The 13,049-nt window shown below is 36.0% G+C and overlaps 1 protein-coding gene across 1 annotated transcript in view; it reads right to left on the reverse strand.

Annotated features, from left to right (window-relative positions):
• Window positions 1-13,049, reverse strand: part of HTT (huntingtin) — a 182,077-nt gene that overhangs the window by 145,473 nt on the left and 23,555 nt on the right. Inside the window, exons 10-13 of the mRNA XM_042469645.1 lie at window positions 12,267-12,471; window positions 11,672-11,719; window positions 4,237-4,320; window positions 3,311-3,663 (exon numbers count right to left, since the gene is read on the reverse strand). Coding sequence (XP_042325579.1) covers window positions 3,311-3,663; window positions 4,237-4,320; window positions 11,672-11,719; window positions 12,267-12,471 — 690 coding nt within the window. The remainder of the gene's footprint in view (window positions 1-3,310; window positions 3,664-4,236; window positions 4,321-11,671; window positions 11,720-12,266; window positions 12,472-13,049) is intronic.

The following is a 13,049-nucleotide window of genomic DNA, read 5'->3' on the forward strand; positions in this document are numbered from 1 at the left end:
GACTAAGACCATTGGAAATATCCATTGGAAAACACATATTTCCGATGGTCTTGGGAACCAAGATACTGCTCCAATATGGTTGGGGGTCACCACAACATGAGGAACTGTATTAAAGAGTCGCGGTATTAGGAAGGTTGGGAACCACTGCTGTAGAGGTTCAGACTGAAGCCAGGGACATCATCAGGGATGAATGCAAAAAGACATTATCAGCAGCCAAAAAGAAAGAGAAGCCTCAATGGCTGATAGATTAAATTCTTCAAGCAGTTAAGGACAGATGAGAAGCAAAAGTAAAAGGTGTCAGAAATAGACTCAGAACCCTAAATGCAACTGTTCAGTGACTGTACAGAGACAAAGAGAAGTACTATAATAAGCAATACAAAGAAACAGAAGATAACAACAAAATAGGAAGAACAAGAGACCTCTTCCACAAGATCCAAGAAATAAAGGGAAAATTTAAACCAAGAGCAGGGATGCTCTATGACCAGCAGGAGAACACACTACATGACTAAGAAATAAAAAGACAATGGTCAGTAAAGTACCATCTGAAGATCAATCTACAAATTTAGGAAACGAAATGGAACTGTACATGGAAGAAATAAATCACCAGGAATGGATGACATGCCACAATAGAGCTGCTCCAAGAATCTATTCTTGTTCTAACTAAAATCTGTGAACAAATAATTGAAAATCCCCCAAAAAAGGAGACACCAAGAATTGCAGCAACCACAGGACCATTGCATTACTCTCCCATGCAAGCCAATTGATGTTCACAATTCTACAACAAAGACTTTTACCATATATGAAACAAGAAATTCCAGATGTCTAATGTGGGTTCAGGAAAGGAAGAGGAACTAGGGATCAAACTTATAATGGACAATGGACTACACAAAGTATTTCAGAAGAAATTCATCTTTGATTGTGCAGATCATTAAAATTTTTGGATTGCTCTTTTAAAAAGGGATGCACCACCACCACAACAACAACAACAACAACAATAATAATAATAATAATAATAAGTTTTATTTATAAACCGCTTTTCCGCAGTGATCAAAATGGTGTACAAGTAAGTATTGCAATGACAAAATACAGAATACAGACTAAAGATTACAATACATAAATAATGTACAGTATTGTACATAGGACAAGAGGTTACCACGATCATAGAATCAGTAGAAACAGAGTGGTTTCCAGTTGGCAAGGGGTCAAGCAAGGCTGCATTTTATCACCCTATGTTTAATTTGCACGTTTAACATATCATATGTAAAGCTGGAATGACTTGAAAGAAAGAGGCATGAAAATTCGAGGAAGGGACATCAACAGTTCAAGACATGCAGAGGATACCATATCAATAGGAAAAAATAGCAAAAACTTGGAACGATTATTGAAGAAAGTCAAGGAGAAAAGTGCAAAATCAGATTTACAATCAAACATTGAAAAAACAAAAATGACCACAGATTATTTACATAACTTTACAGTAGACAATGTAAACACTGAAATAGTTCAAGGTTTTCTATACCCTCATTAGTCAAAATGGACATTGCAGACAAGAAATCAGAAAAGAGTAGGACTTGAAAGGGCAGCTACAAAAGAACTAGAAAAGATTCTTAATTATAAAGATATATATTTGAATGTTAGGATTATCCATGTCATCGTATTTCCCATTTCTATGTATGGTTGTGAAAGCTGGACGGTAAAGAAAGCTGATAGGAAGAAAACTGACTAATCTGAAATACAGTGTTGGAGAAGAGTTCTGTCAATACTGTGGACTACTTTAAAGACAAATAAATGGGCCCCTGAGCAAATCAAGCCCAAATTCTACTTGAAACCGAGATGACTGAACTGAGACTATCATACTTTCATCATATTATGAGAACACGACTCATCAGAAAATGACTGGCAAGGTAGAAGGCAGTAGGAAAACAGGAAGACTGCATTACAGACTGATAGACTCAATCAAGTAAGCCATAGCCATTTATAAGACCTGAACAGAACTGTTGATGATAGGATGGCTTGCAGGACTCTCATTCATGGGGTCTTCATGTTAACAACAATGTTTACTCTTTGGTTTTTAAATTTTACTTCAACCATATGTATGTAAATGTTTCTACACGATTAAGCGTATGCTTAAGCAATTTGCCACTTCAATTGTGTCTTAAGATGAGGCAACCAGATTATTACACAAAACCGTGATAAAAACACAGTCACTAAAATATTATCTTTACATGCGATAGAATAAAAAATATAAAATATAAAAAAGTCTTCTATCGGGTCCTAAACTGAGATCCAGCCTCTCCATGAATGGCTGGTGTACGGTTCACCACGACTGGATCATTCCATAATTGAAAGAAATAGAAAATTTAGTTGTTGTTGTTGTAGAATAGCAACCCATTTGTATCATTCTGTCTATTCAACTTTTACCTCACACCTAATAATCTCTGTTCCCAGCCATCATGAAGCTGACTGAAAAATTTCACCCTTGTGTAGGTTCAAGTGCACTTTGACTTGGGCCTGAAACACATGGGCAAAGTGATGCACTTCAGACCGCATTAAGGGCATGGCATTTAGATAACACACACCCTGAACACAGCCTGAAGTCACACCAACGCCATACCATCGCAGATGAACCAGGCCAAGAAGGAGCGGATAAAATCACAAGATCACGCTATCCAGGCCGTCTGTTTCAGGCCTAAGACCACTGTCTCAAAACAGTGAGAAATTTTGAGTGTTCTTCTGAGAAGTCCTCCATCACAAAAGTGAGATGAGTAAGATGAGAGAAAAGATGAGAGAAAAAGTGGAACACGATTACTGAGGCTACAAATCTGCAGGAATATTCCATCCCAAGAAGAAATGGAAGCGCTAGATTAGACCCTGCTGTGCATAAAATAAAATTACATTTATACCAAATTTAAATTCAATTACATTTAAAGAGTGGCAACAGCAGAACAGAAGTGGATTCTCCTTGCCCTCTTTAAATATATTACAAGAGTATCTTGTGATACCATCATTCCTACTACAAGGGTGTGGAGGTGAGAAGTATGGCTCACTTACCCAGTGGCTGGAACTAGATTTACTCACCATCCATTCTAGTTACTTAGTTGGGTTAAGTGGTTATTGGTGCACAGCAAAAATGCTAAAATAATGTTAAACAATTTTAAAACTTTCAAGTTTAAAAAAAATAGCAAATGCCACAGTGCTCTGGAAAAAAACCCCAGGTACATCTAAATCTAGATATTTTATTGCAATATTCAGAAATGCAATAAATCAGTCTCCACAACAAGTATTTGGCATCTCCCACCTAAACAGCACTTACCATTTCAGAACAATCTGAAGGGGTCACAGCTGAATCTGGGCCTTCTGTAGTTGTCTGAGAGCTGTCACTAATGGGAGAGGATGCCCGAGTGCCACTGTTCAAGTCTACTGTAGGATCTGACTGGAGAGCACTGATTTGGCTGGAGCTTCTGCTAAGAACATCATCATCTATATCTCCTTTGTTAGCTGAAGTTGTCAAATCACAATTTGTCAAGTCTGACTCTGACTGTAGTGTATGTTGAGAACGTGGTTGCTCAGTTATGATGTCATACCCTGAGGAATCTCCTACTGAATTTGTAGCTGTTGACAAGCCTGAAGAAGCTAATTCACTAGTTAACTCACTCTTCATGGATGCTAAAGAAAAAAACAAACAAACAGAAAACACATAAGGATCCAGGAACACAGCTAAATATCTTTTGCCAACTAAATAAAACATCAGCAAAGAAATTTCTAACAAGAGTTAGAATATTATTTTTCAAAGTTTCTTCTGAACAGCATTTCACCAACTTCTCACTCGTTTCTTTTTTACTTAATCATAGCACACTGTAGTGGGGTGGGAGGGTGTCTCCAATGTTTCGTTACAGGGAGAACAAGTGGAATTCTGAAAAACTGTCGTAGTTCTGAATCAACAGAAAGTAGAATTATAACCCAGAACTAAGATTTAGGGTTTTGTTTTTTTTTTAAAAGAGAGTTGGGAAACCTTTTTGTGGGTTTTTTGGTCTATGTGGCCATGTACTAGAAGAGTTTATTCCTGACGTTTCGCCAGCGTTTGAGGCTGGCATATTCGGAGAATCTGACGAAGGAATAAACCCTTCTAGGCATAAACTCTTCTAGAACATGGCCACATAGCCAAAAAGCCTAATTGGATGACAGATCAAGAGATTTTAGTGACAACGCAACAATAAATAAATAAATAACATATCTAACCTGCAAAGCTTGTGTTGGTAACTTCAGGTCTTGTTTCAGAATCATCTTCCAAACCTTCTTCTTCACCTCCAAGAAATATTTTAGCTGATAATCAATGCAATAATATATTTAAGTTTTTTCCCGAATAACAGTGTAATATTTCAACTATTTCTACTACTGTTCATTCATTTAATAATCTACCTAAAGCATATATTTTAACAGAATTAATAAATGTGGCATTATTACTTATGTTGTGGGTAAGAAAATAAAATAAAAATAGAAAGGAACACAACAGAACTTTAAAAGATGTTTATACTTGGACAAAAAAAAAAACACCTGATACTGGTAGGTAATAGAAACAATGTTACAAATATTAGAAACTGTTGATACTTTTGAGAAATCAGTAGCATGAAAACCATGGAATATTTTAAGCTAGGCCCAGATTCTGCATATGATAGCCAGTGTGGCACAGTGGCTTGAGTGTAAGACTATGATTTTGAAGACTAGGGTTCTTAGCCTCAGGGAAAAGCCATGAAAAACCTCCTCTGAACAAACAATTCTTACCAAGAGAACCCAGTGATAGGGTAGCCCTAGGGTCAGCATAGGTCAGAAACAACTTGAAGGCACACAATAAAGTACTGCACACACCTCTCACTAGACCCGAAGGTCATGTTCTCCTCACCCCCAATTTCTACCAATTTTTTATAGTTCTAAATGCACCCACACTTCAAATATCCTCTGGTTTACTTCCTACATTAAAAACTTATCTCCTAAAGCATCCTGTGGGGAGGACACATGGTGAAATTGTCCACTCAGGTTTCTGGAGGGCACAGCATAGCATTTTAAGCAAAAAGGGATCCGCCACCAAATATATATATATATATATATAGAGAGAGAGAGAGAGAGAGAGAGAGAGGGAGGGAGGGAGATGGTGGGGAGCCCTTACAAGCTTCAGCAAAAGCCTCAGGAAACACATAGAATCTATAGGTCACACATTCACCATCCCTGTCTGGAGTTATACAAGTTCATGTATCTAAAGAGTTCATATGTTTACTTAACTCTTATTTTTAGTTTCTTCATATACAATAATGCACACACTTCCTTTCTTCCTGCTCAAAAGATGGCAAATTGTTTAATGGAAAGGATCAGATGGGAAGGAGGAATAAAGATAAAATCTGTAGTCTCCGCAGTGAGTAAGAACATGTTCCAATTGGACAGTGGATTGAAACAAACACTAAGCACCACATCTACCTTAAATAATACAAATTGCATGTCCAATTAAGATGAAACTCATTAACTAGAAACATCTGCTTTTCATTCAGGTATGTAACAAGCTGAGGAACATATTCTAGATTACACTTTTTGATTGAATATAATGTTCTCATCCATCCTGTGAAGGAAGCACAGTCTTGGCTTTGTCTCTGACTCTTCTTTGTTCTTTGTTCTTCATACTGAGACTGTAGCAAAGTCATGTTGATTTTTTCTTTATAACATCACTAGAATTAGACCTTTCCTCTGTGCCTCCTCCACCAAGAGTTTAGTCCATGCTTTGGTCATTTCCCGTCTTCATTACTGCAACCTTGTATTGAGTGGTCTTCCGTTATCTTATCTTAATCCTTTGGTTTCCATTACAGTATTAGTTCTACTGTTTAAGATTATCTTCTTGGCCTGTTGCTTTAATCACAGTTGATCCTGACATCCTCTCATTGGCTATTAATTCCCTGTAAGATACAGTATAAGCAGCTTGTTCTGACATTTAAGGCCCTGCATAACCTAGCTCTCCCTTATTTTGCAGTGCTTACCTCTTCTTACCAGCTGGTTAGAAATCTGAGCTCTGTGAATACTGGGCTCCTTAACCAGTCAAGGGTTTTCTCCTCATTGGCTTGGCTTCATCCTTTATCTCTTGCCATGCCTTATTTCTTGAATTGCCTCCTTGTAAACTTGCGAACTGTTCCTTCCCTTGCTGTTTTTAAATCCAAATTTAAAACTTTTTTTTGTTTTTTTAAAACATTTTGAATTTCAGACTAATGCTTTCTATCCTTGGTATATTAGATTATCTGTATTGACCATTTTGTTTTATTTTGTATTATGTCTGTGCATGTTTTTATTGTATTTACATGTTGTATTTTAGTATTTTATATTGGAATACTTATAAATGCGTTGTTGAAGGTTTGGGAAAAATACTAGGGGAAAATAAATGAGAAACTTCCAATTCTGACATTCCTGCATGAAGCTTTCTTAAAAAGAGACGAAACTGAGTCAAAACGATGGTTAAGATATAAGGATATTCTGAAAAGAGAGAGTGGGAAGTTAGTTTTGAAAAGCCAGGAAGAATTCAAGGAGGAGGGGATAAAACTTAATTGGTTTACATATTATCAGATAAAAGAACGTTATGTGAAAGATAGAAGAGAAAAAGAAATAACAGAGGTCAATAATGAATTAGATGAAATAATGCTAAGTGAAAAAACAAAAACAATCTCAAAATTATATAAACAATGTTTAAAAATAAATTTGGAAACTGAAGTTGTCAAAACAAATATGAAAGAATGGGCAAAAAATGTGGGCCATAATATTCCTCTGGAAAAATGGGAGAGAGCATGGGGCAAGGATTTGAAATATACATTATGTAGCAACATGAAAGAGAATTTTGTAAAAATGTTATATAGATGGCACCTATCCCCTTCCAGACTGGCAAAAATATACAAAAAAAAAAGGAAGATATGTGCTGGAGATGCAGTAAACAATCTGGAATGTATTATTATATGTGGTGGACTTGCCCATTAATACAGATATTTTGGGGGAAAGTACACAAAATTATTTAAGAAATTTATAAAACGGAAATTAAATTTGAACCAGAGGTCTTTCTACTAAATATGATAGAAGGGGTACTGGCTAGGAAATATTTAAAGCCAATTTTATACCTGATCACGACCACAAGAATCACAATTGCCAAATATCGGAAAGGGGGGAAAGCACCAGAGATTGATGTTTGGTTAATTAAGGCTTTGGACATCATGGATATGGATAAATTAACAATGTATTTAAGGGAGGAGACGGAGATTGAAAAACATAATTGGGATCCTTTGATGGATTACTGTTTTGAAAGATGGAAATGATTAGTACGAATATTGGACTTATTTTTAATTGAATACCAGATAAAATAACAGGTTTTACTAGAAGGTGGCAGTAAATTGAAGAAAATAAGAAGAGTAAATGTTTGTGATGTGAATTGTAGAACAAAGACTAACGTGGAAATTTCAGATCTAATATGGCATATTTCCCGATGGAAGACAAAAGCAGCATTGGAGAATTGAGAGATGGAGAAGCAGAAAAAGGAAATGAGATGAGGAATATTGAATAGTAGCTAGAAGAACAGAGTTTTGATTTAGTTTGTTCGTTAGAATTATGAATATGTGTAAATAGGGATCAGAGGGAATCGGGGTGGAGAGAGAAGCAGTACAAGAATGTAATATGTATGATTATCTTTGGATTTTTGATTATTTGTTTTTGCACTGTATTTTAATAATAAGAATAATGTTTTATTGTAAAGCACCATGTACATGGACAGTGCTATATAAATAACTGATAATGACAATCATAATAATCTGCACTGGTAATTTAGCTTGCATAATGTAATGGAAAGCCTGAAGTCTATTATACGCTGAAAACTTTGAGGGAATTTGTCTCCCAAACTTCTGAAGACGAAGCACAGAACAGATTGCAGTTATTTACAAATGTGTCTGGCCGACACCTTTGAGCTATACCAAAGATTGAAAGAATGTTCAACCAATTTTTGTTCAATTTTCCTATTACAGTATTTTTTGAAAAGGCTTTTTTAACTATGCACCCTAAAATTTGCAATCTCTTCTAAATCTGAGCCAAAATTTTGGAACTACTTTGCAGTAAAACCCTATGTTTTGCATCACCCCCAAACTGGTTAACAGTTACAAAATAAAAAATTTTAAGTACTACTAACTTGAATTGTAAGGATTGTGAATTTAAAAAAACACCTCTTTCTTCTTTTTGCGCTATTAATTTAATATTTTCATAAAGATTTGATCCTGCTTCATTCTCATTGATATTACAGACATTAACCTCTTTAAGCAAATAGTGTCTTCATAGTTTAATCCCTGCAATATCACCCCACCAAATACAAATCAGAACATAGTCAAACCTCAACATAAACAAAATATAAACACATGGCAGATTCTATATATTTTGACAAAATGCTACAAATCTCGATTAAGATGGACCCAGAACTCTTCCTCCTAAATACAATAGAAGGAAGGGAAGAAAGGAAACATCTAAAGTGCATCTTAACCTAGTCACTGCAGCAAGATTAACATTCACACAAAAGTGGAAAGACAAAAACACTAACAATGACTACTGCCTTATAAAAGCAATGGACTTGATGGAAATGGTAGTAAAGGTATGTATAAATACTGTACATGTGTCTAGTTTATCGACAGACACAGAGACCTGACCCATTTTCACTCTTTACTAGTGGGATGGGAAAGCTGACCTCTCAGCTATCACAAGAGGCACACACACAGGTATATTTGTGGATTAGATGCTGAACATAAGGTAACAATGAGTACAGTTGACAAAACAGTTAATGTCATTCAGGGCTCAATAAATCAGACACATAGTGGCTAGCTCCCAGGAAGTAATAGTCACACTGTATAATTCACTAGTCAGGTTGTATCTACAGCTTTTAAAAAAGGTACAGTATTGACAAACTGGAGCCTGCCCAGAGAAAGGAGAGGTATCTGGAAACCAAATACTATATAGATTGAAAGATCTCAGTATGTTTACCAGAGAGAGGATTGAGAGGCATAACAGTAATCATCAGCTTTACACACTCAGAAGTGGACAAAGTTCAGTCCTCCATATAGTGGTGAATTCCATGTTCCAAGCACTCCTCACCATTAACTATGCTGGTCAGAGTTGCTGGGAGGTGGATCATAGAATCATAGAGTTGGAAGAGACCGCAAGGGCCATCCAGTCCAATCCCCTCCCATGCAGGAACTCTCAATCAAAGCATCCCTGACAGATGCCCATCCAGCCTCTGTTTAAAGACCTCCAAGGAAGGAGATTCCCCTACACTCCGAGGGAGTGTGTTCCACTGTTGAACAGCCCTTACTGTCAGGAAGCTCCTCCTAATGTTGATCTAACTACATGTGGAAGTTGCACAACCCCAACCCATGAGCTATCTGAAGGAATGTCATGGAGGTGATGGAGTAGACTCTGTCTCTGTTGCTCCAAAGGGCTGGAATAGAACCACTGCCTAGAAATTTGAGGTAAATATCTTTGTTAAACTTTGTTGAACTTTGTTAAACTTCCTAATCATAACAATTTGACAATGGAACAGACTACCTCAGGAGGTGGTGTTCCTTTGCTTCAAGTATGTACGTATTCCAAGGATTTATAATTAATCCTTATAATTAATCCTTAAGGTAGTTACCGTAAGCCAAAAGCTGAACACCATCTCTACTATTGCTGTAGATTCTGCACTGTAGACTTGTCTGCAGCTGCACGATACCACATACTGCAGCTGCAGACAAATCTACATAGAAACCACCAAACACAGTGTTCAAACACAAATCAAGAAACACAAGAGATACTGCAGACTGGGTCAGCCAGAAAAATCAGCAGTAGCAGAACATGTTATAAACCTTCCTGGGCATAAAATGCTATTTGAAAACACTGAAACTGGACCATCCCAACAACTATCAGGTCAGAATGCACAGGGAAACCACTCAAATCCATAACACCTGGACAACTTCAACAGGAAAGAAGAAACCCTTAAAGTAAACAAAGTTTGGCTACCAGTCCTGAAAAACACCAAAATCAAGACCCAGCAAGTCAGGGGATTTTCCAGCAGACAATGGATCATTAATTAAATAGACACCCTGAGGCCTTGCTGTTCAACAACAGATGAACAAAGAGATTAACGTGTAAATCACTTTATCTCAACCAAGAGTCATACAGTATATATTCCCCATTCACTTTCATGCCAGCATTCTCTGAAGATGCCAGTCACAGATGCTGGTGAAATGTCAGGAATAAATTCTTCCAGAATACGGCCACATAGCCCGAAAACCCCACAAAAAACAACTAGAATTTTGTATCCTATATTGAGCCTATCCAACATGACTGATAGCAGTATATAGCATCTCTGCTTATAATGTCTGTTGCAGGATCTTTTCCATTATGATTTGCACAGTGAGGTACAACATAACTGTTTTCACTAAAACATTCAACTTCAAAAGCATTCAACAAACAAGTGTTGGATTCTGAAGCTAAGGTGAACCTTGAGCATTCCAAGTGAAATTTTTTATTAATCCCTCAAACCCATCTGAATTCACACATGCTGCAATATAAACCACTGCTTAGAGTCTCTTCATAAGCAATACTCACTTGTCAGAAAACAAACAGTTCAAGGAATTCAGACCCAAAGCCCAGATAGTCATGTGAACTAGTTAAATGATGAGCAGATCTTGGCAAAAGCAAAGCATGAGTCAAACATTTTAAAAAACAGATAGCTTGACACATCACTGCTTGCTGGAAGGTCTTCAGAAAGCTGCCTAATAGAAAATCCTGACATAAAAGTGTACTGAGTTGATGGATATACATATAGAGACATTTTCATATTTTAAACTGTTTCTACTGAAGAAGATCCACAGCCAACCAATGTGCTCATACAGCATATAGACTAACTGTTTGGATTACTGTAGTAACACAAATGATAATGGGCAACAAATTAGTGCTTCAAGAAACATACAATACAACAAATTACACTGTAGGGGTAAAGAGAATGTTACCAAGATCCCTATCTAGAAAAAAAAAATCCTTGTTTTAGTTATAACAATAGATAAAGAAGGGTCCTATTAAAAAGATCTATGCTTAAAAAAAACAAGTAGTGAAACTAAACACAGGAAAGTATGACAGGACAGTTTAAGTTCAAATTTCTAGTTTTATAAATCATGTATAAGTTGTGTTAATAAAAAGATGTATTAAATAAAAAGAATTTAAAATATTTAATATGCAAGCATGCATTAAGCAAACACCACAGAAACTAAAATGAAAATGAATATATCAAACTGAAAAGTAGATTGTAAAAAAATTGGGCAATTCGTTTTTAAAAAAAGGTTATCATGTTCATACAGACCATACAGAGCCAATCAGAATTTAGGCATTCATACAGTCACTAATAAGTATAATGAAGTTTTGAAAATGTCATAAAACATAATTGTGGGATATGATTATTTTTAAAAAATGATCACCAGTATCTTGAAAAAATAATAATACTACATATAATTCAGAATTGCTTAACTAAGAAGAACTGACCAACAGAGGTGTTAATGGAAACTAATGTTCATGAAGTCAAAAGAATGAAAACAGAAAGAAAATATAAAGCTAAAGATCGTGATTTCATATATACATATATAATCACCTTTTTGCTTTCTGGAAAAAACAGGGCTGCATGAAGACCCCCCTCCAGCTGCAAATTACAGAAAGTAACAGATCAAGGCACTGAACAGAAAGAGACATCAAGAAGGAATTATAGTAGCCTCTGAGTCATTTGGCAAAAATTTGTTTTTAGCCCCAGTAAGGAACAATGGTATTTAAAAACAAAAATAAAACAAAACTCTGGCCTTGACAACAGCCAATGGAAAATATAACTACCAGAAATTGGTTGTGCTTCCACCACCAAGGACAAATAAAATTGTTCAATACCCAATCTAAATGTTCCAATTAAACATTTAAAAATAACTGTAAAATGTTAGCAATTAGACAAATAAAATCAACTTTCCAAGATAATTCAATTCACTACTTGTTCTAATTTCCAGTATAAAGCTAATAAGGGCAGCACTAATATTGCTACTGCTCTGGGATTTAATTTTTAACACATCCAGTGAGTTTATTTCAATCTTCTGGTTAAGTAGGTTTAAAAAGTATGCTGTTTGATAAAATAGGAATTTTAACCCAAAATTTTGAACATACTTATTACAGATATCAATTTTTTTTTAAAAGGACATATAACTTACCTATAAGTTCCACTATACTGTCACTGCGGTTTCTGGTGGCAATCTCCTCTTTGGATACACAAGGTTGTGTCATGCCACCAGCAGTAGTCATGGCAAAGAGAAGATTAGGAGGTGGTGTTCGAAGAAGCTGTTGCAATAGTTCTAATGAGCCAGTCACAACATTGTGGTCTTGATGCTGTGTATAATGTAGACTCAATTCATAAACCTAAAATGAATGTAATGAATAAATTCAAGGACCCTTGGAATAAGAACCAAGAATTTCTGTCAATGTTACTGAACATATGTCTCTATGAAATGTAGCTTTACAATTTCCAGTTGTCCTCGTTGAGCAGCATTTTGATACTGCTTTAAAGTCAATCAGTAACAGTTTGGGGGATAATGTGAGATGCATTAAGGTTAAGGGTCAAAATATAAAATCTCAAGTGCACACCTCAAAATTTGGATTAACCATGAAGTACCATTCTGGTATATAGGAAGAACAAAAATTAATCCGGGATACCAATTGGGTAGTGTTGTAGATGTTCCTGAACTGAAACTCCCAGCATGCCTCACCATTGGCCATGCTAGCTAAAGCTGCTGGGAGCTGCAGAACTTCAGAACAGGAAGTTCCTCTCTCATCCAGTGATGTTAGGTTAGCTAAAGGAAAACAAACTGAACTGAAAAAGCTATTGAAACTGGAGTGTACCATACAACAATCAAGTCAGTGCCCAAAGAAGGAATATCAAAACAAAATAATAAGTCACACCAAGAGAGTACCATGAAGAATGCAATATTGCTTTTTAC

Source organism: Sceloporus undulatus, chromosome 5 (genome assembly GCF_019175285.1).
Source record: "Sceloporus undulatus isolate JIND9_A2432 ecotype Alabama chromosome 5, SceUnd_v1.1, whole genome shotgun sequence".
In the NCBI taxonomy this organism is placed as follows: Eukaryota; Metazoa; Chordata; class Lepidosauria; order Squamata; family Phrynosomatidae; genus Sceloporus; species Sceloporus undulatus.